General features: G+C 37.4%; 1 protein-coding gene across 1 annotated transcript in view; it reads left to right on the top strand.

Annotated features, from left to right (window-relative positions):
- The window catches only part of ACER3 (alkaline ceramidase 3), a 162,755-nt gene that overhangs the window by 106,495 nt on the left and 28,379 nt on the right, over positions 1–27,881 (top strand). The window contains exons 4-6 of the mRNA XM_080817447.1: positions 9,728–9,780; positions 12,159–12,240; positions 15,315–15,350. Of these exons, the coding sequence (XP_080673573.1) occupies positions 9,728–9,780; positions 12,159–12,240; positions 15,315–15,350 (171 nt within the window). The remainder of the gene's footprint in view (positions 1–9,727; positions 9,781–12,158; positions 12,241–15,314; positions 15,351–27,881) is intronic.

The raw sequence follows: 27,881 nt of genomic DNA on the forward strand, positions 1-27,881 counted from the left end.
AATGTGTTCTGTTGCCTACCCTTGTGTAAGCCATCCCATCTCATTTCCTGGCTCTGCAATAGTCATCTAAGGTAGTCTTTTAAATTTTAAATCAGGTCGTATTGTTCTTCTGCTGAAAACTCTCCAAGACATCCATTTGCACTAAAAATGAAATCTAAATTCTTTACTGTGACCTACTAGATCTGGCCCTGGTTTTGTTCTACAACTTCAGTTTTTACTCTTCCTCTGCATTTTTTACTACACTCCCGTCACACTGGCCTGATCTCCCCCAACTAGAATGTAAACTTCTTAAGAACAGAGATCCCACTTCTCTTAAATACCCACTGTACTTTAGCATATAGGCTAGTGCTGGCACATGGCATCTGCCCAATAAATATGTAAACGAAAGGGAGGAATGAGGTAAGGAGGAAAGGAAGGACATTTAATTAAAGACATGAGTAAATAACTAAAGAAATGCATCAAAGTATTAAATAGTGGTTTTTCCTGGATCATGGGATTGCAGGGCATTATATTTCTCTCTTGCATTTCTATGTTTTTTAGATTTTCTGAAATAAATGAAATACTTTTGTAATAAGGAAATACATGTTTATGCTTGTTTTAAAAGAAAAGAGACTTTAAAAGACTCCAAATGTGGTTTGGAGGAGTAGTAATGATAATAAGCCAATCTGAATAACCCTCATCCTAAAGCAGACTACCTTCTATTCTTGGGGGGTGGGTATTTAATTCAGTTTTGAGTTTTATTTATGTGGCAGATTATTTTATTTTCCAAACATGTTAACACCAATATGTCTCATCCCACCTGCTTTTCTTACAGTGTGGCACTGACTCTCCTCAAGAGTTGGGATCTTTGTTCCTTGCCCTTGAATCTGGGCAAGCCTGTTACTATGGTAGACATAAAGTTATATGACTTCCAAGAGTGAGTCACAAAAGGCAATAGAGCTTCTTCCTCATCCTCCTGGGATGCTTACCCTTGGAACCCAGCTCTGTGTTGTAAGGAAACCAGTCAGCCATGTGGAAAGGCCCATGTATGTTCCTACCATAACCTCACCTGAAGTTCCCAGGCTGCAGCCACATCAACTGCCCAAAATTTGAGTGTGTGATTCTTAAGATGATTCCAGCACCAGCCTTTGAGCTGTCCTAGCTGATGCTGAGTGAGGGAGAGATGAACTGCTCCCTCTGAGTTCTGCTCATAATGCATATTTTTTATTTTACTTATTTATTAGAGAGAGAGAAAGCACAAAAGCGGGGGAGCTGCAGGCAGAGGGAGAGGGAGATCTTGAGTCCTCTGTCCTTGGAAGTGCCCAAGTATAAGCTGGACACACACTTCCATTAATTCAGAAATTAGTACTTGGGCAACAGATCTGCATAGGTAAAGATGATACAGTCCTTTCCTCAAGGAATCCATGGTCTCAGAGAGAAGGTAATATGCTAGTGAATGCAGTGGTAAAGGGACCTACAGTATGCTATGGAATTGAAGAGAGAAATTATTTAGGGAAGGGAACTGAGAGACAGGGTTTCATGCAGGTGACTCAGATACATGTTTGAGTTGCATCTTCAAAGTTAAATAGGTATTTTCCAGGCCAACTCGAACCTACAGAGTTGAGAGTATGTCTGGTATCTAGGGCATTGCAAGTAGTACTTTGTGTTGTAGCCATGGATGGGATGGGAATATGTGGTGATGATGGTGACAGTTCTAACAGTAATAATAGCTAACATTTGTTACATTATTGACTACCTGCTCTGAGTAGGCATTGAACTAAATATTAGTAAGAGATGTGGTTTGGCAAGCTAACCAGAGGCCATATCTAAGCCTCTTGGACTTTATCCCCCATAAGCCATTAATAGATTTGGAGCAGAAGTGGGACATACTTTGATTTGTATATAAACTTAATTGTTGATAAGATTGTTACCAAGATAACACAGCATTTAAATAGACCAGATGGCCTTTGATCTTGAGATCTTTGATTCTGTGCTTTATCATTACTATAGTACTACTCTATCAAGTTTGGGGACAAATTATATAGATGTCTTATTTCTTCCCTCTTTGGGTCTACAAAGTTGTGCTTGCCTCTCTGGACAGAGATAATATATGACCCAGTTTCCCAATGATTTAGGAGGGAAGAACCCTCAGTATTGAAGGATTTTTAAAAACAGTTTCCCCGTCTTTCTAATTTAAACATAAAATGATTGTGAATATTCCTTGAAGACTTCTTATCTCTTTTCAGGGTAAAGTTGTCTCAGCTATGTTAGGCCATTATTTTTTTATGCACAGTCATTGAAGCAAAGCACAAAATGACAATGCTGCCATTTACTAAACCCTGGTGGATGGACATCAAACCATTTCATCAGCCTGAACTTAGCTGGTTGTAGCTGTAAAGAAATTGGAGACCCATTTTTACTTCTGCCTAAACTGAACATAAGCAGATATTGACAGTTCTGTCTTAAGAATGATTTAGAGCTTAGATGGTATTTTCTTCAGATTTGTTATTGCTAAGTAGCTGCTTGGGCTCCAGATCGATTCTGCTACCACTTTGCTGGCTATTTGAACACAGATATGCCACTTAATCTTGCTGAGCTTTTGTTTCCTCATCTACTTAATGGATTTACTAATACTTGTAGGAGTATTGTGAGGATCAGTTGATTGGCATATGTGAAAGTGTCATCATAGGATCTGGTAAATAAGTGTTTAGTAAGTATTAGCTTCCTTCCTTTTTCTTTAACCAGTTAGAATTTCTGAAACTACTATTATTGATTGTTAAGTGATTCATTCCTCTGAGTACTATTATGTGTGCCCCTATGAAGGGTAATATATATTTTTTTTACTAACATATAATGTATTATTTGTTTCAGGGGTTCAGGTCTGTGATTCATCAATCTTACTAATTCACAGCACTCACCATAGCACATACCCTCCCCAGTGTCCATCGCCCAGCCACCCCATCCCTACCAAGCCCCCTGCACTCCAGCAGCCCTCTGTTTCCTGAGACAAAGAGTCTCTTGTGGTTTGTATTCCTCTCTGGTTTCGTCTTTTTCATTTTTCCCTCCCTTCCCCTATGATCCTCTGTCTTACCTCTCAAATTCCTCATATCTGTGAGATCATAAATTGTCATTCTGATTGACTTATTTCACTTACCATAATACCCTCTAGTTCCAGCCACATCATTGCACATGGCAAGGTTTCGGGAGGTTTTTTGATGACTTCATAATATTCATACACACCCACACACACGCACACACACACATATTGAAGGGTAATATTTTAAGCAATTGCTAACTCCTTTCTCATGGATTAATGAGAAAGAGCAATGCATTTGGGAGTGGGTTTGAGGAAAACATTAGAGAAGTGGCCAGGAGTGGCCTTCAAGTAAGCGGTGAAAGATGTCAAAGAACAATTTAGAATCATAGACCTTTAATATTAGAAGAGATTTTTATTTTAAGATTTTATTTATTTATTTGAGAAAGAGAGACAGAGGAAGAACAAACATGGGGGAGAGGGAGAAGCAGGGAGAAGAGGGAGAAGCAGGCTCCCCACTGAGCAGGGGCAGGGAGTGCAACATGGGGCTGGATCCCTGGACCCCAGGATCATGACCTAATCGAAGGCAGACGCTTAACTGAGCTACCCACGTGCCCCTAGAAGGGATTTTTAAAATGTAGTCCAATCTACAAATTTTATAAATGGAAAAACAGCTTAAGAGAGGTGAAGTAAATTGACTAGAAGTTACACAGGAAGTTAAAGACAGGATAAGGACTACATTTTTTTTTTTAAGATTTTACTTATTTTAAAGATTTTATTTTATTATTTTTTTATTTATTTGACAGAGAGACACAGTGAGATAGGGAACACAAGCGGGGGTGGGGGGGGGAGAAGCAGGCTTCCCGCCAAGCAAAGAGCCTGATGCGGGGCTCAATCCCAGGACCCTGGGATCATGACCTGAGCCAAAGGCAGACGCTTAACAACTGAGCCACCCAGGCAACCCTAGATTTTATTTATTTTAGAGAGAGAGAAAGCAATCACAGAGGGAGAGGGATCACAGAGGCAGAGGGCAGAGGCTCCATCCCAGGACCCTGAGATCATGACCTGATCCAAAGGCAGACACTTAACCAACTGAGCCACCCAGGCGCCCCTACATTTTGTTTTTATTTTTTTGTGTTTCCTTTATCTATCTTAGGAATTGTCTTGTATTGCTGGTGGTTAAAGTATAAAAGCTTCAATTTTTTAGGAGGCTTCTCCCAGATATTTTTTTCATCTTTTCACTCATTCAACTCATTGTTTTTTGCTTTCACTAACTGACATATACAGTTATTCATAATCCTGGAGAGGGTAGAGGTAAAGGCAATTTCTTAATTTCTTTAGCCATATGGAATTTTTCTTCGTGTTCTTCTGCTTCTTCTAAGTACTCTCTGCTGAGCATAAATGTTTGATATTAGAAAAAAGAAATAGCTGCTAGTAAAAAAAGAATGTATCCACCCCTTCTCATAAGTAAATAAATATATTTATCCTGGAAAATAAAACCAAAGAAAAATGTGTGTGTTCACCTATCATTTTCTTTATAATACAAAACCAAAAATTGGTTAAATGTTAGGTAATTAATGTAAGCTAATTTAGACTTTATAATGAAAACAACAGATGTTCTGGTTATAAATATTACCTTCTTTCTCCTTTGCTCTCTATCTCAGTGAGTAGAACCACCTTACACTGAAAGCCCGAGCCAAAAACCCATGATTCATCTTCAATTTCTCCTGCTTTCTCACTTCTGCAGACACTGAAAGCTCAAATACATCTAGCTCTGTCTATCTATACAGCAATGACCTTAATCCATTATCTCCAATCCAGATTTCTGTAACTGTTTCCTAATTGGTGTCCCTGCCTCCCCTATCCATTTGTCACAACAGAATAGAAATACTGTTCCTACAAACAAAACTAATTGTTTTCATTCTTTGAGCAGTGTTTGCTAGGCTTGGTACAAGTGTTAGAGATGAGACATGTAAAATGCAGTCTCTGCCCTCCAGAATGCATGCCACTTTTTAAACATCTTTAATATTTCCCTGAGGTTAGGCTCATGGATTTGAACCACAGGCTGTGATCTGTCCTGTGCCTACCTCCCCAGACTTCTCTTCAGTCACACACCCCACCCTCTCCCTGGAACTCTGTGCTAGTCATAATTTTGCTATTTAAGGTTTTGGAATAAGACTTCTGTATTTATATTACCCAGATTTTAAAATCTGTGCCCTTTTAACATATGCTCAGTTCAATTTAGTTTCTCTAAACAAACAAACAAACAAGCAGCCAACATCTGGAGTCCAGTCTTTTCTTCTGAGCTACAGGTTTGTACTTCTAGTTGCCTGATTGACATTTCCACTTGGCTGTCACACAGGTACCTCAAACTCAGTATGTTGAAATTGTTCCTGTCATTTTCTGTCTTCACAGTCTCTGTAAACTGTATTGTCATCAACTGTGGTATTTAGGCAACAAACCTGGGAGTTACCCTTAGGAGTTTCTTCTCCCTCACCTTTATATCAAATCAATCACAAAATGCCAGTTTAATTTACTTCCTAAATATTTCTCAAGTCTAGTCACCTCGGTCTATTCTCAATTCTGAGGACTTAATCCAAGTAGGAACTTTGCTTGGCCTGGACTGCTGTAACCTCCTAGGTAGCCCTCCCACAAGTGTGCTTTTTCACTGCAGAACACTCTACACATACCCGATATGGCACCATATGTTTATTATTGTATTCGTCAGCTGGGACTGCTGTACAGAAATGCTGTAGACTAGATGGCTTAAACAGTAGACATATGTTTTTTCATAGTTCTGGAGGCTTGAAGTCTGAAATCAGGGTGCCAGCATTGTGAGAGCTGTCTTATAGGTAGCCACTCCTTTTTTTTTTTTTTTTCTTAAATGCCCTTTGTTTGTTTTAAGTGTAGTTAACATACAGTGTTATATTAGTTTCAGGTATACAGTATGATAATTCAACAGTTCCATATATTACTCAGGGCTCATCAAGATAAGTATACTCTTAATTACTTATTTTTAACATAAGTGTACTCTGAATCCCCATCCCCTATTTCATTCATTCTCTCACCCACTTCCTCTCTGGTAACAATTTGTTCTCTATAGTTACGAGTCAGTTTTTTGGTTTATCTTTTATTTTTTTTTCCCTTCGTTTTCTGCTTGTTTCTTAAATTCTACATTTGAGTGAAATCACGGTATTTGTCTTTCTCTGACTGGTTCTTGCAAGCTCTCTGGTATCTCTTCTTAGAGGAGCATCAATCCCATCCTGAGGGCCCCTACCCTCATGACGTCATCTAATCCTAATTACCTCCCAAAAGGCCCATCTTCAAATACCACTGGATTGGGGATTAGGGTTTCAACATGTGAATTTAGGTAGGACACAAACATTCAATCCATAATAACTATATTTTCTTATTTTTTATATTCTTGATGCTCTGGCTTCTGGAGCCTCCCTGACTAGGCAGGCATTGTCCTTTCCAGGGGTGGCCATTTCTTATATAACAAATAACTCGTCCTGGACGAGTCTGGAGTTAGTCTGTTCATATTCAGACTAACCTATCCAGAGCCCATCCTCTAAACTACCTTTTTTTTCTGACTCTTACACTCCAGGAGACAGTATTCTGTTGCTCCAATCACCTCAAGTCAGGTACCAGACAACTAAAGATAGCCCCTAGACCTTAGAGCCTGCTGAAGTTACTTAAATTAGCCAATGCTAAGCCTGCTTGCCCTCTCTTCCCTTGCCTTTCTCTGGGAAACCACGGTAAAGGTTGTCATCCATGCTTTCTCCTTGCTCGTTCTGCCTCTTGACTGACGCTGGTGCTTTCCCATGTGGCCCTGCTTGGCATGGCATGTCACTTCTTAGGAACTGTGAGTAACTGCCTTTTCAGTGGCAGTCATCTCCTGATCTTTTGGCTTCACCATACCTGAAAAATAATAAAACCTGTATTTTAAACACAGTAACACCACTACGGACTGACTTGTGTCCTCTCAGAATTCATATGTTGAATCTCTAGTTCCCTGTGTGACAATATTTGGAGATGGGGCCTTAAATGGTTATTAAGTTTAAATGAGGTTATGAGGTGGGGTTTTTGTGATGGGACTAGCACCCTTAGAAGAAGAGACCAGAGAGCTTGCTCTCCCTCCCCACCATGTGAGAATACAGTGAGAAGGCAGCCATCTGTAAGCCAAGAAGAGAAACTTCGCCAAGCACCAAATCTCTGCCATCATCTTGAACTTCCTAGCCTCCAGAACTGTAAGAAATAAATTCTGTTGTTTAAAGTATCCAGTCTAAGGTATTTTGTTGCCACCCAAGCTGATGGAGACCGCCACCTAGCTTAAACATTTTCAGTGGTTTGCCATTGCTTTTAAGATAAAATTAAGAAATTCTTTCAGCCTAAAACATTTGCCTGATTGATTTACTGCTGATCTCCAACCTCATTTCATATCCTTTCTCTTCATCATTAATTAAGCTTCAGTCACAATGGACATATTTCAGTTTTTTAAGTTCCCTTCCTGCAACAGGACCTTTGCACATTATGTTCCCATTGCTTAGGGGTTCTCATCTTCCCCTCAGTCCCTCTTTACCTTACTCATATCTGCATGTTTCAGGACTCAGTTTATGTGTCACTTCTTTAAGGAAAATCTTCACGACTCCTTATATGAAGGCCCTTGTTTTTTGGTCATGGTACTCTGTACTTTTCCATCATAGCACTTACCATAATTGGAATTAAATATTTATTTGTGCAGTTAACTTTCTAGTGTCTTTCACCCTGGCTAGATTGTAAAGCAGGAGGGCAAGTGTTATCTTATCTCCTGTATATAGCATAGTTTGAGGCACATAGTAGGTGGTTAATAAATATTTGTTGAATGAGTGAAGAAAAGAGTGACAATAATTATTTTAGCTGCCTTTATAAACTATATAGATAGACCTATGGATAATATGGAGAAAACCAATCTTTTCATGTCCTGTCCTCCAAATACATGAATAGAAGGTCTCCTGAAATGGGTCATTTAAATACCTCAGTACTACATTGTGGAAAGGCCAAATAATTAGACACATATTTTGCTAACACATGAAAACTGAAATAAAGAAGATATAAATGCAAAAGATGTTTAATATAAAGCCAGGAGACTGCAGTTCAGAATTTCAAGTAGAGGAATCTTCTGTATATCAAAAACCTTGTAGATATTGTGATCCTGTGCCAACTTTTTTGAACATGTGAAAGTGATTAAAGTGAAAAGTTTTGGAGGCAACTTAATGTAGAGGTATGCCCCAGAGTGAGTTTAAAACCTGGCTCTATTACTTATTAGCTCTGTGATCTTAAACAAATTACTTAAATTGTCTAAACCTCAGAGTTCTCATCTTGGGATGGAGATAATAGGACCTACCTTGGAATTTTTGTTAAACTTAAATGAGATAATGAATGTAAGACGCTTAACTATAAGATCCTGCACATATGCTGCTATTTCATTATTCCAGTAATTTACCAGAATATGTTACTTTGTGTAAACTCTCTTCCTTCTTCCTAGAATGTATTTCTCTACCACCCCATTTCATTTCCTGCCACCACCTTCTCTGGTTTCTGTGACCCCCTTTTGTTGGAATCTTTATATCTAATCCCATGTTTTTCATTTCCCTCCCTCACTAGACTGTGAGGGCATCGACTGAATCTTGTTTTCATTATATCCTCAGCAACTAACACATTGCCTGGCACATAGTGGATATATTATTAAATAATTAATTAAATGCATATCTAGTGAATAAGTAAATAATATAGGATTGGCAAAGGATTAGAAATAACCTATCTGCAACATTTAGCTTAGTGTCTAACTTGTAGTTTAATACATATAGCTATTATTATTATTACTAATAATATTTTTGAGAAACATAGGTTACTTAGATTAACTAAATGACTTTGCTGCCATTAATGTCCCTTCTTATATATATTAGTGAAAATTTTACTCATCTTAAGTGTTCTAGGAAGAGGGAAAGTGCAAAAGAATATTGGTAGGACCCCCAGACCTGTAGATGGTAGACCTCATTCTTTCCTGGAAGTATGAGATCATGGTTTGTGGTACTGAATGATCTGAGTGGTCCAGTGAGTCAGGTGTCCTACGTAGGTATGTACATTAGGGTAGATAGGTGGATGGACAAGCTTGTTTGTTCAATGACAGTAAACCAACCCCCATAAGTAGAGGGCAGGGAAAGGTGAAAGAAAGAGACAGGCCACTCCTGGTTTGTAGGTTGCAGTTTTAATAAAAAGAGAGTACCTACATACAAGGTTCATCTTGGGTGGCAGCAATGGGTCCCCCACCTGCCCATCAAAACTTGAAAGTGTGTAAAGAGGACTTAATTCAGTTCAGCCAGGTATACTATACAAGTGTTTTCAACACCACATCACTATCTCAAGACTGTCCTTGGAACAGCCTCTGGGAGCAAGAAAGACAAGTGGAAGTTACTTCTCTTCCAAGGATAGGAGGAAGTGAGGAGCTTCCAATAGCCTGGGTCCAGCTCAGAGGTTAACTGACGGTCACGTCCTTTCAGTGACTTTCCCCAACACTCAAAGTAATTAAATGTTAAATATGTGAAAGTATTAGTAAAAGATATTAGCTGAGAGGTGACTATAATAATCATTCTGATGTTTTATTTTGATTTGTATAATAATTGTACCTCTGCAATATTCAAGTCCTCTTATCTTTTTTTTTGTTTCTTATAGCTATTGGATGAACTCCCAATGATTTACAGCTGTTGTATATTTGTGTACTGCATGTAAGTGCTTATGTTTAAAATTCCGTTGTTTAATATATTTTAAAATTCATTTTCACCTCATAGTGAATTAAGTAATGTAATTAACCCTATTACATTATACTGGGAGATTGTAATAGTGTAAAAGGTTATTACTTCTGTGATCTCCATGTAGAGTATAAGCCATGGGAAGTTATAATAATGTTGCTTATTAACTTTTATGATCTCAAAACCCTATGCCCAGTTTAGATACTCTTACTAAAATCTGACTTAAAGAATTTTGACTTAATTTGTATAATCTGCATTTCCTTGAGTTATGAATGTAGATAAAATGTTACATATTATACCATAAAAATAATATTTATGTACTTTGTACCTGTAATTGCGGCAGGTATTATACACATCCTCTCTAATTCTTCCAGTTGTGCAAGATAAATGGGTATTATCCCCATTTTATAGATGATGAAGTGAAGCACAGAGGGATTTAGTAACTTGTCTAAGGATATAAGCAGAACTTGTGCTTAGGTGACTTGCCTAAGGCCATGTAGCTGGTGTCAGAGTTGGAAATTGAACTACAAATTTAATAAGCTTACCTTCTAACCATTGCATTTAATTCTGTAGCATTAGTGCTTAAAATTTCTCTAAACCCCTTATGTGATGGTTATCTCTTTTCAGTATGATCATTATTACAAGTTCAAGTATATTTTCTTCTTCTTCTTCTTCCCTCTATTTTTGTTTTTTTTGTTTTTTTGAGAGAGTGTGTGCTAGTGGAAGTAGTAGGTCGTTGGGGAGGCAGTGAGAGAGGGAGAGAGAGAGAGAATCCCTGACAGGTCCACACTCAGTACGGAGCCTTATGTGGGGCTCTGTCTCAAGACCCTGAGATCATGACCTGAGCTGACATCACAAGTTTGACGCTTAACTGAGCCACCAAGGTACCCCAAGAATATTTTCATCTAAAGATATCTAAAAATCAGAATCATGTGATATTATTTAAAGAGCTCATGTGGGGGCATCTGGGTGCCTTAGTTGGTTAAGCATCTGCCTTCGGCTCAGGTCATGATCCCAGGGTCCTGGGATCCAGCCACGCCTTGGGCTCCCTGCTCAGGTTTGCTTCTCTCTCTCCCTCTCTCCCTCTGCCCCTCCCCCTGCCATGGTTCTTTCTTTCTCTCTCTTTCAAATAAATAAATAAAATCTTTAAACAATAAAATAAAAAAGCTCATCTGGAACTTTTCTGTAAAGGGACAGTAGTAATTATTTTAAGTTTCATGGGCCTATGATCTCTGTTGCAGCTCTTCAACTCTGCTACTGTAGCAGTGAAGCAGCCATAGATAATATGTAAACAAATGAGTGTGACTGTTTCAGTAACATTTTATTTACAAAAACAAGTTTGGGCCTTTGGGCAGTAGTTTGCTGCTCCTGATCTAGAAAAGTACTTTCTGGTGAGCTTTTTAAAAATAAGTCATCAAGTCACAGAATATGAAAGTAAAAGAGACCTTAGAAATCATCTGGGCCAACCATCTTTCTGTAGAGATAAGGAAATAGGAGTTGGGTCCAATTCCTACAGCCAATTAATGAGTAAACCGAGAATTTTCCTGCTGCTTCTACTAAAACATAGGTTCAAAGGTTGGATACCTAACCCATAGTCAAATATTTGTTCTTATTTCCTCATTTACTGAGTATTTGCTAGCCTAGTGATTAGATATGATTAGACACATGAGAAAAAGTTTTTATCCCTGCACACAAGGAGTTCACAGTCTGGTTGAGGAGACCCATAAAGAGACAATTATAATAGAGTGATGTTTTCTGTAATAGTGTGCCTTACTCAGGGATGGCTCATTGCAAGATTTAGAAACCTACTCAAGCCAGCTTGACTTAAGAGAGATTTATTTAGAGAACATGAGGAAATTATATGAAACCCAATAACAGGAAGTACAGCCTGACTACAATTCAAGGGCAGCTTATCTTTCCCACCCTTTTTTCTCCATTCCTTCTTCTCTGCATGGTCTCATCTTTGAATTTGCTTTATTTTTCCATCCATGCAGGTCACTTTTCTGCTCATTCATCTTCTTGTTCACTCAGTTTAGCTGCCCAAATATCAGCATCAGACTTTGAATCCATAAAGCTTTATACTTTGACTCCTCACATTTAATTGATTCAGTCTCTGACTCCCAAACTCCCAAGTTTTCAGGAGAGAGCCTCTGTTTGACCCAGTTAAAGCCAGGTGCCTTCTCTTGATTTCTCCAGCCTCTTAGAGGTGGTGCAGGTTCTCTGAGATGAGAGTTTGGGTGGGAGGAAATGATGGGCATCACTAGACCCAAAGGTGTGTATATAAGTGGTAAGACAGCATTCTATTTTACTAGTTATATATTTTAAAATAAGTTTCTTTCTCTCTTTTTTTAAAGGTTTGAATGTTTCAAGATGAAGAACTCTGTAAACTACCACCTGCTTTTTATCTTAGTTCTATTCAGTTTAATAGTAACCACAGTAAGTCATATTTTGTTTCTAACAGATGAAGCATGTGATGTGGGTTTGAGAATTGTCAGGGTATAGGTAGTACTAGAAATGTGGAAATAGATGAACTGGCACAGAGATAGGATGAACCATTAAGATGACCAAAGATGCAGCCCTAAAAGTTGCAGTTGATTTGTTTGTTCGCTCTTCACAGCCTGTCAGTATGCAAACTTTCATAATGCCTGAAGATTTCAATAAGAGTCATCACTTTAAATATAAAAACTATACACATTTAAGGTATAAAACATGATACTTTGATACATAGTGAAACGATTACTCTAGGTAAGCTAATTAACATATCTTCAAACATGTATGTGTGTGAGACAGCAAGAGATGAGACCCCCTGAGATCTATTCTCTTAGCAAATTGCCAGTATTCAACCCAGTATTAACCATAATCACCATGCTGTACATGGGAACACTGACATTTGAGGGTCAGGTAGAAGAAATGGAGCCAGCAAAGGAGACCTAGAATAAGTAATCAGAGATGTAGGAAAACGAAAGAGCCCAATATCACAGAGTACAAAAAGGTTTCCAGAAGAAGTTAACAGTGTTAGTTGCCTCTGAGAGGATGAGTAAAATACAGATTGAAGTTTGACCTATAAAAATTTCAGTTAAAAGACCAGGTAACCCTAATAAGAATACTGTCAACAATAGATTGATAGAGGCAGAAATTAGGTATCAGTGAACCGAGAAGGTGAATAGGAGGTTGAGAGAACAGGTAAACTATTTCCTTATGCTTCTACCCTGCACTGTGTAGTCCTTCATATAAACTACATACTCATTGATCATGAGAGAATCCTTGTGTTTCAGAGGTGAAAGGAAGTCTTATAAAAGAGGAGACTAGGGGGGGCACCTGGGTGGCTCAGTGGGTTAAAGCCTCTGCCTTCAGCTCAGGTCATGATCCCAGGGTCCTGGGATCGAGCCCCAAATCGGGCTCTCGGCTCAGTGAGGAGTCCGCTTCCTCCTCTCTCTGCCTGCCTCTCCACCTAATTGTGATCTCTGTCTGTCAAATAAATAAATAAAATCTTTAAAAAAAAAAAAAAAAGAGGAGACTAGGGTACATCTGGGTGCCTCAGTCAGTTAAGCATCTGCTTTGGGCTCAGGTCATGATCTCAGGGTCCTGGGATTGTACCCCACATCGGGCTTTCTGCTCAGCGGGGAGTCTGCTTCTCCTTCTCACTCTCCTTCTGTGCTCTCTCCCTCTCTCTGTCTCAAATAAATAAATCTTAAGGGAAAAAAAGAGAGAGAGAAACTAAAGTCTAGAGAGTTTTAGTGACTTGCCTGGCCAACCAAGTTTATGTGGAGAATTGTGGCGGAGTCAAAACTGGACCACTGTGTAAGTTCAGAACTGATGTGATCAGAATTATAGGTTTGGGAGTCAGTCAGAATAGTTTGGAGGAACACAGTTACTTAATAACTAGGAACCTCGGGCAAGTTACTTAATCTCTCTGTATTAATTTCCTTGTCTGTAAAATGAAGACATACATTTTGTATTAGTTGTGAAAATTAATACCTGGCACACAGTAAGAACTCCATAATTCTTTTGCCTTAAAAAATGTCTTTAAGAGGCTTGTCCTTTTGCATTTCTTTTATTAATAGCAGTAGGAATATAAAACTATACAAAGGGAAGTTAATATTTTGAAACAACACATTTCAGAGATGAAAAGCATTCTTCCTTATTGAGTTTAGAGTTACAGATATATAGTGTCTCATATACGTCTTACTATTAAAGTTCTGTGGGTGCTTAAAGGAAATAATCTGTTTTTATTGTGTGAGGAAAGGAACTTCCTTCTGGAATAAGAAATTTTGTAGCCAAATTGTAAAACTACATAAAATTTTTGTGAGGTCAGCACTACATTAAATGAGCATATAGAGATATCTAAGCACAACCTTTGCTATCAAAGAGATGATTGCCTTATTGGGGAGGGAAACAAACCATTAAATTATATGATATGTTATACGCGGTCAGTGAGGGCACAAAGGTGAGGGTGAATGGCTGCTTCTGCTGAATGGAGAAAGGACCAGGAAAGGCTTCTAGAAAAAGGGGTAGTTTGAGCTGGATCTTGGAAGATGAATGTTTGCCAGCAGGGGAGGATTTCTGAACAAAGTGAAGAGCAGCATGTTTAAAGATGTGGAAGCACTATACTTTCTGGAGCCTAGGATGAGAAAGGGAAAAGAGGAGAGCAGTGAGGGCAGACAGAAAGTCAGGAGTGAGATCATGCAAAGCTTTGGAATTTGGACTTTGTATTATAAGTGTTCGGAGCCATTTCAGGATTATGATTTGAATTTTCATTCTCTCTACCATGTCATTTTAAAGGCATACTCCTACAGGGCAATAAATGGCATGCTAAATCTTCAATAGGCATTGAACTTAATCACCCAAATGATATTAGAGCCTAAAACTAGGGTTGGTGTAATTGGAAATGCATTTAGGTGATGAGTTATGTGTTAGAGGTTTTGGAAGTAAAAAAAAAAAAGCACAAGAAATTTGTTAAATGCTTTCAGTTATTGAGCATGCATTATATGCTAAATTGTTTCATGTAGTTTAGCTCATTATTCCTTACCACTATTATTCCCATTATCCGGATTAGGAAAAAATTAGTCTTTTGGTTAAGTGACTTGCTCAAGGTCCATAGCAAATAAGTGGCAAACTCTGAAATTTATCACCTGTCTCTAAGTCCAGTGTTCTTTCTGTTGTAGAACAAAATGTGTTATAGACTTTGTCAACAGAACTTCTTCACCCCTCATGAGTAACTGTGTACCTTTGCCCTTCCTTGATGCTGATGTAGAAGCCAAGAAGCCAGAGTAATCCACAATAACTTTGTTTACCATGGTAAAGCTAGCACTGGTGGAGACCCACCTGAAGGTACTAGCCTTTCTGCGGCCCGCCACCCAATCTGATTGGTTTTATGTGGCTAGAGTCAGATCTAAGTAGCAGGAGTAGGGAAGCAAGAGAGATTTGGGATTTGCAGAATTGTTAGAATAAGTTTTCTTCCCCTTCAGTAATGCACTTCATTCACCTGTTTTTCTTTTAATATTTTGTAGGTTTACCTTAAGGTAAAGGAGCCTATATTCCATCAGGTAATTTTAAAAAATTATTACACCCATGATTGTTTAACAGTACTTGCCTGCATTGTGTTTCCTTTTCTGGTAAATTATATGCAATATAATTTCTGAAAATAAAATGGTAGATGTCCTATGAAAGTGTTTAAAACAGAGTTTGCAAACTCAAGTGCCTAAAGGATGCCAATGCCCAGGCCCAGCTGTCTTTAGTAGTCAGTATGCAAGTGCTCTTATAATAAAAATCAAAGCATTCATGTACATACACATACAAGGTCCTTTATATGACATCATTTTCTAGAAAAGATAGACTGAGGATTCCTCGAATATTTCCCTCCTAGAATTTTATGAGTTTTTTAAGGTGGAAGATTATTTACATTGAGGAGAGCGTACATAGGAAACTTTGCTGTAGGAAATAATGATTTAAGTATATCCCATAATGAAACCAGAGGAAAATAAAGTAGCAGACCCCAAATAGAGCCATTGTTAATTGAGTGCTGTCATGTGCCTGGCATTATGCCATTACTGCACAGACTCTGATCTCCCCGGCAGTCCTACAAATTAGGGATTATTGTTCACATTTTAAAGGAAATGAACTCAGAGATACTAAGAATTTTTCCAGCATTTACACAGTTATTAAGGGGCAGAGCCAGGATTGTAACCTAGATTTGTTTGACTCCTATCACAATTCTTTTAACAAACTAGAAAACAAACAAACAATAAATAAATAAGGACACATTCAAGAGTATCAGAAGCCTTGCAGTTTTAGAATATTTTGTGCTTATATAAAAAGTAAGTGTTCCTGTACCTTTTTAAACTTAAGCTAGATAATAATCATCTAGCTAAAATCTGTTTCTTAAAATAAATTCCAAAAGCACGTTATTGTGCCTTGCTTTTCTACAGGCAAGCCTAGAGTAGATGTTACCAGAGAGAACATCCTCACTTCCTTATTATTTTAACTTGAAGTATGTCATTATGTAATTACCTCTTTATGAAGAAAGATTTATTGACACAGTGTAGAGGATGAAGTTTACTTGTATTAAGAATACTTCAGCTTTTGTAAATTTCTTATTTGTCTTTATAAGAAAGAAAAATCATAAGAGCAAAAAACCAAAATTTGGAAATTTGGGGTTAATTTTTGTAAGTTTATGACCATCAATTTTCCATTTTGTGTTTTAGACTATTTTACACTGTGTTTATATAATAAAAGTAACAAACTGTTCATCTAACTTCCCATGCTGCAACTCTCATGTTTTTTTTTCAGTAATAAGTATTTTCTTTTCTGTAGATAGTGGTAAATGTTTGCTACTAGGAAGGAAGGGAGGGAGGATGAAAGCTTAGAGCTATGGGTTATATACTAGGCCTTCTCAGGAGAGAAGTGAAGAAGTAGAGAAATGGTAGGGTGAAGCAGGTAAGTAGTCTGAAGGTAGAAGACAAGTATTCATTTAACAGATGTCCACTGTGTACCTTCTCAGTACCAGATTCTGAGCTCAAAGTTGGAAGTAGAGGGGCAGTGGAGTAAAAATGTGAATATCTAAAATCAGGCAGACCTGGATACAATCGAGTGTCTACTTACTAACTGTATACGCTGAACAAGTTACTTACCTTCTTTGAGCTTTGGTTTCCTCATTATTCCACAAACACTTAAGTGCTTTCAGTATGCCAGATGCTGTACTAGGCATAAGAGTGATACTAGTGAATAAAATAACAGCGTCTCTGCTCTTGAGGAGCTCATTATACTGTATGTCTAAAATTATATAATAATCTCCTAAGCTTGTCTGAGGATTAAAGGAGGTACTGCAGGGGCACCTGGCTGACCCAGTCAGTAGGGCATGTGACTTCATCCCAGGGTTGTAAGTTTGAGCCCTCTGTTGGGTGTAGAGATGACTTAAAAATAAAATCTTCGGGGCGCCTGGGTGGCTCAGTGGATTAAGCCGCTGCCTTCGGCTCAGGTCATGATCTCAGGGTCCTGGGATCGAGCCCCACATCGGGCTCTCTGCTTGGCAGGGAGCCTGCTTCCTCTCTCTCTCTGCCTGCCTCTCTGCCTACTTGTGATCTCTGTCTGTCAAATAAATAAATAAAATCTTTAAAAAAATAAAATAAAATCTTCCAAAAAATAAAAATAAATTTAAAAATAAATAATACATATAAAATCCCTACCACACGGTAAGCAGTTAGTAAATGTTAACTAATATTAATAAACCAAGGTAATAAGACATGATTACTGTTCTCAGGGTCAGGAAGATAGACTTGTAAAAAAAATATTTATAGTATGTAAAAGCACGCTAATGCAGACAAGGGTGCAGGCTATCTGCTTACATGACTCAGGATAGGATTACAAAATATAACGGTTGCATATAGCTAAATTATTATTTCCTCTAATATTGAAAAACAAAATAGGGAAGGTGGTCTGCTATTGTGATACAGTAGTATTTCTCGCTATTTGTAATGTTGTATTTGAAGAGATCTTTGGCCCAAAGTCTAATCTGGAATATCCTTTCCTGTCCTGTTAAGTAATTAGAATTGATTTTCTTCTTTTTAAGTAAGCTCCACACCCAACATGGGCTTGAACTCACCACCCTGAGATCAAGAGCTGCAACCTCTACCTACTCAGGCGAGCCAGGCACCCCAGAATCAATATATTTTTTTGTACTCTATTCCTAATTGGTTTCTGAGTATCATCCTTAAAGAGAACTACTTTTTCTGAGAATCTTTTTGTCTAAGTTTGTAGACTATCACTCTCATTCTTTTATATCACTATTGATATTATGTATAGAAATTTAGAAAAATTATTTTGAAATTTATAGTTGGAAAATTGTTTTGGAATTTGTAATTGGAAAAATTGCTTTGGAATTTATGACTAGATTTACAGTAGGGAAGAGCAATGTTATCTAATATAAAGTAACTCTGGCTTGAGAGTTTGGAATTTGATTTCTTACTACTTCCAATTTCTTGAAGTTTTGAATCTCAAACCTTGTCACTTCGTTATCCATGGACATGCTGTGCCTGTTCTTCAGTTTCCTCACCTATAATATGTTTAAAACAAGGAGAGGTTTTATTTCACGAGGATAATATAAAAATACTATATAAGGTAAAGCACAAGGCAATAAATACAGTAATAGTGCGACACTGGAAGTACATATGAAGGTGTAAGATGACACAGTAAGTTTCTGCCTATGGTAATCACAGAAGGCTTCTGAAAGGAGATATTTGAGTTGGGACTAGACAGATAAGTGGTGGTGATATACAATTAGAAGGAAAGAGTTAATAAACACTTTAAAAATATCTGTCATAGCCAGGATGATTGTCTTGCTAACCAGATTAGCTTCCCTGAGGGAGAAAATACTGATGACAGTTCTACTTTACTGTATTAAAACCCAAGGTGATCCAGACATCTCCAAAAGAGACAGATGCTGTTTATTTAATTTGATGGCCTTGCAAAGGGTTATACTAAAATCATAAGCCTGCCACATTCAGTAGACATACTAATATATCTTAAGAAAGCAACAACAAAAAAAGTATACATGAAAATAGGATAAAAGAACTTTTAAGTCAGTGAACCTCTTTAAGCCAATTGATAAATAAGTAATTGAATGTCTCAGATGAGATTTCATCTATTATCTCAGAGAGTACTATGGCTTAAATCTTCCTGCCAAAGTAGATGTCTCCTAGAGATAGAGACATGACACATCAGTATTTTACTGCTCTCCCTTCTAATTTAACCCTCAAGGTTTCTAAGAATACGCTGTATAAACAATTTGAAAAACAGGAACTTAAGCAGATTTATGTAAATTTATTCTGTTTTTTTTTAATGACTTTATTTATTTGACAGGGAGAGAGAGAGTGCATAAGCAGAGGGAAAAGCAGACTCCCCACTGAGCAAGGAGCCTGATGTGAGGCTCGATCTCAGGACCCTGAGATCATGATCTGACCTGAAGGCAGACGCTTAACCAACTGAGCCACCCAGGCGCCCCTCTTTTATGTAGTTTATATAGATTGACTTACCTATTACCTTACTAAATATCAACAAACCTATATAGAAATTACCATCTTCGTTTTATAGGTGAGATAACTGAGAGTTAGAAAGGTTAAATAATTTGTCCAACGTTTCTCACCTAGTTACTAGGAGTGCTGAAAATTGAATCCAGGTCTTTTTTATTCCAAAGCCCATATTCCTTCTGTGATATGATGATACTCCTGTAGCAGATTACTTTGCAATTTAGTTTATTATCAAAATGAAAATATTTTAGGTGAAAATTATAAAGAGCAAAAAAGATGTATTCTATTATCTTTTTCGTTTAAAAGATGACTAATACTAGAATATGCACCAAAAAAAGTTATGAAGGTCATGTGACTACCTCTAGCTGCAGGAGAAACTGAGAAATCAAGCTTTTATAAAAGCTGGACATATTATGAGCCAAATAAAACCAGTCTTCTATAAAGAAAAAAATAAAAGGAAAGATTGGATACTGAGTGGGTCACTGGCAGGGTCAGGCCACACATCCTAGGAGAGAATCAGAATGCATGGGGTGGAGGTGCTTGTGGAAAGAAGAAAAGTAATTTGGAAAAGCCTCAGTGCACTGCCAGGGTATAGGTTCGAACTTATCCATTATTTGATATGTTTAGCATACTCCTTAAGCAATCCATTCCCCTTGACTTCTGTATGGTGATGATTCCTAAATATGTTTCTTTAGCTTAGATTTTTTCTTCTAAGATTTAGACCCAGATATCTGACATCTGTTCCCAGAGATATCTACATGGATATCTCACTGACACCTCAAACTTTGAACAAATCTAGAAATGAAATCACCATTTTTCTCTCCAGTATTTCTTCTCTTCCTATATTCCCTAACCCAAGGAAAATGTTACCATGCACCTAACTGCTAAAGTTGTAAACCAGGCAATCATTGACTTTCCCAACTCTTCTAACTGCCATATCAAATTATTATCAGTCCAAAGCCCTAAATAGCTCTCTAATCTGTTTCTCTCTATTCCCACTGATAGTACCCTGGTTCAGGCCCCATCACTCACCTAGGTTACTGGAATACCTCGTCATTGGTTGGTTTTCCATTTGTCTTGGCTCCCTCTAATTCATTCTCCACCCAGCAAGAGAGGGATGTCTTTCTAATACACGAATGATCATGTTGCACTATTGCTGAAACTTCCATTGACTTCCCTTTTCTGTAAGATAAAGTTTAACTAAACATGACTTGAAAAGCTAGACTTGACCTCTGGTTTTACCTTTCTGGCTTCATTTTTCCCACTCTTCCCTCCAACAATATATTCTAGACATACTTTTTTTTTTTCATACCAGTTTGCTTTCTTCTAGCTCCAGTCACACACACACACACACACACACACACACACACACACTCTCTCTCTCTCTCTCTCTCTCTCTCTTTTTTTAAGAGAGCCAGCACATGCACACGGGGTCAGGAGCAGCAGAAGGGAAGGGAGAGAGAGAACCTCAGGCAGGCTTCACACCCAGAGCAGACCCTGACACAAGGGCTCGGTCTCAAGACACAGGATCATGACCTGAGCCGAAATCAAGAGTCCAATACCTAAATGACTTAGCCACCCAGGTGCCTCTCTTCTAGCTTCTCTTAATAATATTTCAGTGGTTATTAATGATGTTTCTAGTAATGTTTCAGTTATAAAATTAAAAATCATATCCTCCATAAAAGTCTTTCTGATCTACATAAGTCTAGGTGGCTTTCGAATGTCCTTACAAAGTACTCTGTACAGTCCCTGTCACAGAATTAAATACTACATTTTTAATTGCCTGATTACTTATCTCTTTCCACACTAGATTGTAATTCCTGTGAGGGCAGTGATCATGCCTTCCTTGTTCACCATTAGAACATCATGGCTGCAGTTATGGATTTAATCTGACAATCAACCTCTGATCAGGTTTAATCTAATGCTGTGTTTACTTAGCTCTATAAAGGAATACATGGTAGAGAATACAGCAAATATAATATTTTCATCTCATCAGGAGATCCAGAGCTATTTAAATATACAGATTCTTTTGTCCTCTCATCCACATAAGTTATGTATAGCTGCCGGGGATGAGAGCTAAGTGTAGTGGAGGTCATTATAACACATAGGAGGTATAGCCCCCTTTTCCTACCATTCTTTATAATGAGCACCTTTCATATTGTTCTCATGCAGGCCCCAAGCCTTTAACCTAGGTGCAGTCCTTCACAACCAGAGCAGACATAACATTTTCCATTTATCTTAATTGTTGTATTCATGGCTGGGAAACTGAGGTCATTCTTAACCAGCCCTGCATCAAGACAATGCCTGATACTAATCCTTTGCTCCATACCATTATATCCCCAGGGTCTAGCACAATGCTCAATAAATATTTGTTGGAGCCTACTGTTGTAGAGAGACTACAAGTAGTAGGCAGGAGCCATTTCAAGGCTTTATAAAAGAGTCCACATGAAATATAAAGATATGCGGGGCGCCTGGGTGGCTCAGTGGGTTAAAGCCTCTGCTTTCGGCTCGGGTCATGGTCCCAGGGTCCTGGGATCGAGCCCCGCATCGGGCTCTCTGCTCAGCGGGGAGCCTGCTTCCCTCTCTCTCTCTGCCTGCCTCTCTGCCTACTTGTGATCTCTGTCTGTCAAATAAATAAAATATTTAAAAAAAAAAAAAAAAAAAGAAATATAAAGATATGGGAAGGTTGAAAGTGAAAGTATGGGAAAGTATATATACCATGCAAACACTAAGCATAATTGTGTTATATGTGGATAGTTATTTTATTATAGAACAAAACAGACTTCAAGGGAAAAGCATTTCTCTTGTTAAGAAGGGTTTACTTCATAGCGTTAAAAATACTCAATTCATCAGAAAATTATAATAATTTAAAATTTATATGTATCTAATACATGTAATGTCTCAAATATATAATGCAAAAATTGACAGAACTAAAAGAAAAAATAGACAAATCTATAATTTTAGGTGATTTTTATAGCTCTCAGTAATTTATATAAGATGTAAAATATTTAAACAACATGTTTAAGAAACTTGATCCATGGGGCACCTGGGTGGCTCAGTCAACTGGACGGCCAACTCTTGATTTTGGCTCAGGTCATGATCCTCAGGGTCCTGGGATCCAGCCCTATGTCAGGCTCCCCACTCAGCAGGAAGTCTACTTGAGGACTCTCTCCCTCCCGCTCCTTCTCCCTCTCTCCCCGCTCATATAGTCTCTCTCCCTGAAATTAATTAATTAACTAATTAAAAAGAAAGTTGCCAGATGTAAAATACTGCATCCAACAATTGCAGAAGCACATTTTTTTTCAAGCCCTTAGAGAACATTTACAAAAATTTACCATACACTTGCCCACACAGCATCTTAAATTTCAAAGGATTACAATCAGGATATAATTTCTGACTGTAATGCAATTATATTAAATATAAGTAATATAATTCTAAATAACACATGCATCAAAGAAATCATAGATATTGGAAAATACTTTGAGTTGAATCATAATGAAAATAAATACATGTTAGGGACACCTGGGTGGCTCAGTCGCTGGGCATCTGCCTTTTGCTCAGGTGGTGATCCCAGGGTCCTGGGATCAAGCCCTACATTGGGCTCCTTGCTTGGCGGGAAGCCTGCTTCTCCTTCTTCCACTCCCCCTGCTTGTATTCCTTCTCTTACTGTATCTCTCTCTGTCAAATAAGTAAATAAAATCTTTTTAAAAAAATAAATAAATAAATAAACACATGTTAAAACTTATAGGTCTCTGCAAAATTAATACTTGGAGACAAATATCTAGCTTTAAAATGTGTATACCAAAAAAAAGAAGAAGAGGACCCAAAAGAGGAGTTTTGTCATATATTTCAAGAAGCAAGGGAAAGATAAATAGCAAAAATGAACACAACAGAAAACAAATATAGGGGCGCCTGGGTGGCTCAGTGGGTTAAAGCCTCTGCCTTCGGCTCAGGTCATGATCCCAGGGTCCTGGGATCGAGCCCCACATCGGGCTCTCTGCTCAGCAGGGAGCCTGCTTCCTCCTCTCTCTGCCTGCCTCTGTGCCTACTTATGATCTGTGTCAAATAAATAAATAAAATCTTAAAGAAAAAAAAAAGAAAACAAATATAGAGAAAGTCAGCAAAGCCATAAGTTTCTTCTTCAAAAAGACAAGTAAAATTAACATATATCCATAGCAAATTTGATCAAGGAGGAAAAAGGCAAGCACAAATAATACCAGAAATGAAAGGAGGATACCACATCAAATCCTAGAGGCATTAAAAAGTTAATTGACTATTATGAGGGACATTATACCAATAAATTTAAAGTATTTTTTAAGTGGACAGATTTCCTAGAAGTATAACCTACTAAGAGAAATAAGTCAGAATGAAATGACGTGTATTTTCACTCATAGGTGGAATTTAAGAAACAAAGCAAAAATAAATAAAAAAATAAATAACAAACTCTTAACTATAAAGAACAAACAAACTGTTGGTTACCAGAGAGGAGGGGGGATGAGTGAGATAAGTGAGGGGGGGATTAAGAGTACACCTTTGATAAGCATTGAGTAATGTATAGAATAATCGAATAATGATTCAACAATTGTGATATTGTTGAATTATAGTAGTGATACTGTACACCTGAAACTAATCTAACAATTATACTGGAATTAATAGGAAAAAAAAAGAACATAACTGTATTTGGAAACAGTTTCTTGAAAGAATTAACATAAAATGAGGTCGTATGGATAGGCCCTAATCCGGTATGACTGGTGTCCTTATAAAGAGAGATTAGGACACAGTTATATACAGAAGAAGATCATATAAAGATGTCAGAAAAAGATGACCATCTATAAGCCTAAAAGAAAATCCGTCAGAGGAAACCAAACATGCTTGCACCTTTCTTGAATTTCTAGCCTCCAGAAATATAAGGAAATAAATTTCTGTTGTTTAAGCAAAAAAAATCCTAAAGTCATTTTTGTAATAATTATTACCTATTTATTGAAATAGGTTAGCATTATTAGAAAGATATGATAAAATAAAAATAAAATGCATATTCAAATAATAATTTTATGAATTATTAGTGAATATATTTAGTTGTAAATGTTTTTAAAATAGTTATTAAATTACGTTTAATTTAATAGACATTATTAATTATTAAATAGAAATGAAGTGGATATTAAGCAGCAGTGAAAATGAATACACCACAGCTCATATAACAAGCTGAATTAGTTCACAGACATCATATTGAGTAGAGGAAATTTGACACATACATATTATAGGGTTCCATTTATAATGAGGTTCAAAACAGGCAAAATCAAACTCTAATATTAGAAGTCAGAATAGTGGTCAGTCTTGCGGAAGAGAGTATAAGACTTGATGGGGTATTGAGGTTGATTTATGGTATGCTGTCAACAGTCTGTTTTTTACTTACAAATTCAAAAAGTACAAAGATATTTGTTTTGTGATAATCATCAAACCAGGTTTATCTTTTGAGCACTCGTGTGTGTGTGTGTGTGTGTGAGTGTGTGTGTTTTTTCAGTATTAAAAGATTTTTAAATTTAAGGGAACAATAAAATGATAGACAACCAAGTGAAAACACAAGTTTGAACAATAGAGGACATCAGACAGCCACTAAACATAACATACATTGTTCAACCTGTAACCATAGACAACCAAGTGAAAACACAAGTTTGAACAATAGAGGACATCAGACAGCCACTAAACATAACATACATTGTTCAACCTGTAACCTGGGAAATATAATATAAAAAAACCTCATAGATTGACAGAAATTTAGACATCTGACTCTATCATAGGTTGGTGAGAATGTAGCACAAAAGAAACATACACTGGTTGAAGTAAAAATTGATAAAACCACTCTGGGAGACAGTTACACTTTTTTAGTTATTTTGATAATATATAACTCTGACCTGGCAGTTACACTCCTAGGTACATCCCCTAGGTAAATTTGTGTACATGTGCACTAGGATAAGAATGTTCATAGCAGTAAAAACTGGAAATAACCCCAAAATGTTGAACATAAGAATGGGTAAATACGTTGTGGGTTTTTACCCAGTTAAATAGTATTTAATATAAGAAATGAATGAAATATGGCTACATACACAATGTAACTGAATCTTAAAGAACCAGATGAAGACAAAAGTGTGCACTATTACTCTGTTATAAATTAAAATTAAGTTCTATTAAAATTCAAAAAACAGTATTTAGGAATTCATATTTAGGAGACCAGTTTAAGTTAGTAAATATGTAAAGAAAAGCAAAAAAAAATTTTATTATAAAAGTCAAAAGAGTGGTTTCCTCTAAGAAGATTGGGAGAGGGACTGGAAAGAGGCACATGGAGTACTTAGGAATGTTAACAGGGGTCTGTTTTTTACCTGAGTGGTACTTTCCCGGCTATTGATTTGTAAATACTTATAAAGTTGTACATTTCTTTTCTATGCAATTTTTAAATATTTAATATTTCATACTTTTAAAAGTTAAAATTTCCCGCTAGGTTCAATTTTCCTGATATGGTACCTATCCAGTGCTCAATATAGAGGAGAAAGAGTTGATGGAGCCAAGTCTAGGAAGATGTGGGTGAGAACATATAGAATAAAGAAACAGGCATCTCTTTGGAGATGAGAAATGGGAGAAAGAATGTAGGGAGAAATAGCATCTGAATGCAGAAACATTTAGGAGGGGAATTGAAAAGAGTTCAAGGGACACCTGGGTAGTTCAGTCAGTTAAGCTTCTGGCTCTTGATTTCAGCTCAGAGCTGTGAGATCGAGCCCTACGTCAAGCAGGTGCAGAGCCTGCTTGAGATTCTCTCTCTCCCTCTGTCCCTCCCCTCACCTCCCTTCTCTCCCTCTCTAAAAAATTATAATAATAATAGTAAAAGAGTTCAGATTTATACTGTTATAAAATGGGAAGTAGAGTCATTTGCTTAAAGTGAAGCTAAAGAAAAAGGATCTAGGGAGTGAGGGAGCCTATGTATGGGAGAAGATATTTGTAAGAAGTCTGTTCTTAAAATGTAACAATATCATACTCAAAGGGTCTGTCCAACAAGAAGATCTAACAATTTTAAATATCTATGCCCCTAACATGGGAGCAGCCAACTATATAAACCAATTAATAACAAAATCAAAGAAACACATCGACAATAATACAATAATAGTAGGGGACTTTAACACTCCCCTCACTGAAATGGACAGATCATCCAAGCAAAAGATCAACAAGGAAATAAAGATCTTAAATGACACACTGGACCAGATGGACATCACAGATACATTCAGAACATTCCATCCCAAAGCAACAGAATACACATTCTTCTCTAGTGCACAGAACATTCTCCAGAATAGATCACATTCTGGGTCATAAATCAGGTCTCAACTGGTATCAAAAGATTGGGATCATTCCCTGCATATTTTCAAACCACAATGCTCTGAAGTTAGAACTCAATCACAAAAGGAAATTTGGAAAGAACGCAAATACATGGAGACTAAACAGCATCCTTCTAAAAGAATGAATGGGTCAACCAGGAAATTAAAGAAGAATTGAAAAAATTCATGGAAACAAATGATAATGAAAACACAATGGTTCAAAATCTGTGGGACACAGCAAAGGCAGTCCTGAGAGGAAAATATATAGTGATCTCAAGAAACAAGAAAGGTCTCAAATACACAACCTAACCCTACACCTAAAGGAGCTGGAGAAAGAACAACAAAGAAAGCCTAAACCCAGCAGAAGAGAAATCATAAAGATCAGAGCAGAAATCAATGAAATAGAAACTAAAAAAACAATAGAACAAATCAACGAAACTAGGAGCTGGTTCTTTGAAAGAATTAATAAGATTGACAAACCCCTGGCAAGACTTATCAAAAAGAAAAGACAAAGGACCCAAATAAATAAAATCATGAATGAAAGAGGAGAGATCACAACCAACACCAAAGAAATACAAACAATTATAAGAACATATATTTTTTTAAAGATTTATTTATTTATTTATTTATTTATTTGACAGACAGAGATCACAAGTAGGCAGAGAGGCAGACAGAGAGAGGGAGAGGGAAGCAGGCTCCCTGCCGAGCAGAGAGCCCGATGCGGGACTCGATCCCAGGACCCCGAGATCACGACCCGAGCCGAAGGCAGCGGCCCAACCCACTGAGCCACCCAGGCGCCCCTATAAGAACATATTATGAGCAACTCTATGCCAACAAATTTGACAATCTGGAAGAAATGGATGCATTCCTAGAGACATATAAACTGCCACAACTGAACCAGGAAGAAATAGAAAACCTGAACAGACCCATAACCAGTAAGGAGATTGAAACAGTCATCAAAAATCTCCAAGCAAACAAAAGCCCAGGGCCAGACGGCTTCCCAGGGGAATTCTACCAAACATTTAAAGAAGAACTAATTCCTATTCTCCTGAAACTGTTCCAAAAAATAGAAATGGAAGGAAAACTTCCAAACTCATTTTATGAGGCCAGCATCACCTTGATCCCAAAACCAGACAAGGATCCCATCAAAAAAGAGAATTATAGACCAATATCCTTGATGAACACAGATGCG

This window comes from Martes martes (assembly GCF_963455335.1).
Source record: "Martes martes genome assembly, chromosome: 10".
Lineage (NCBI taxonomy): Eukaryota > Metazoa > Chordata > Mammalia > Carnivora > Mustelidae > Martes > Martes martes.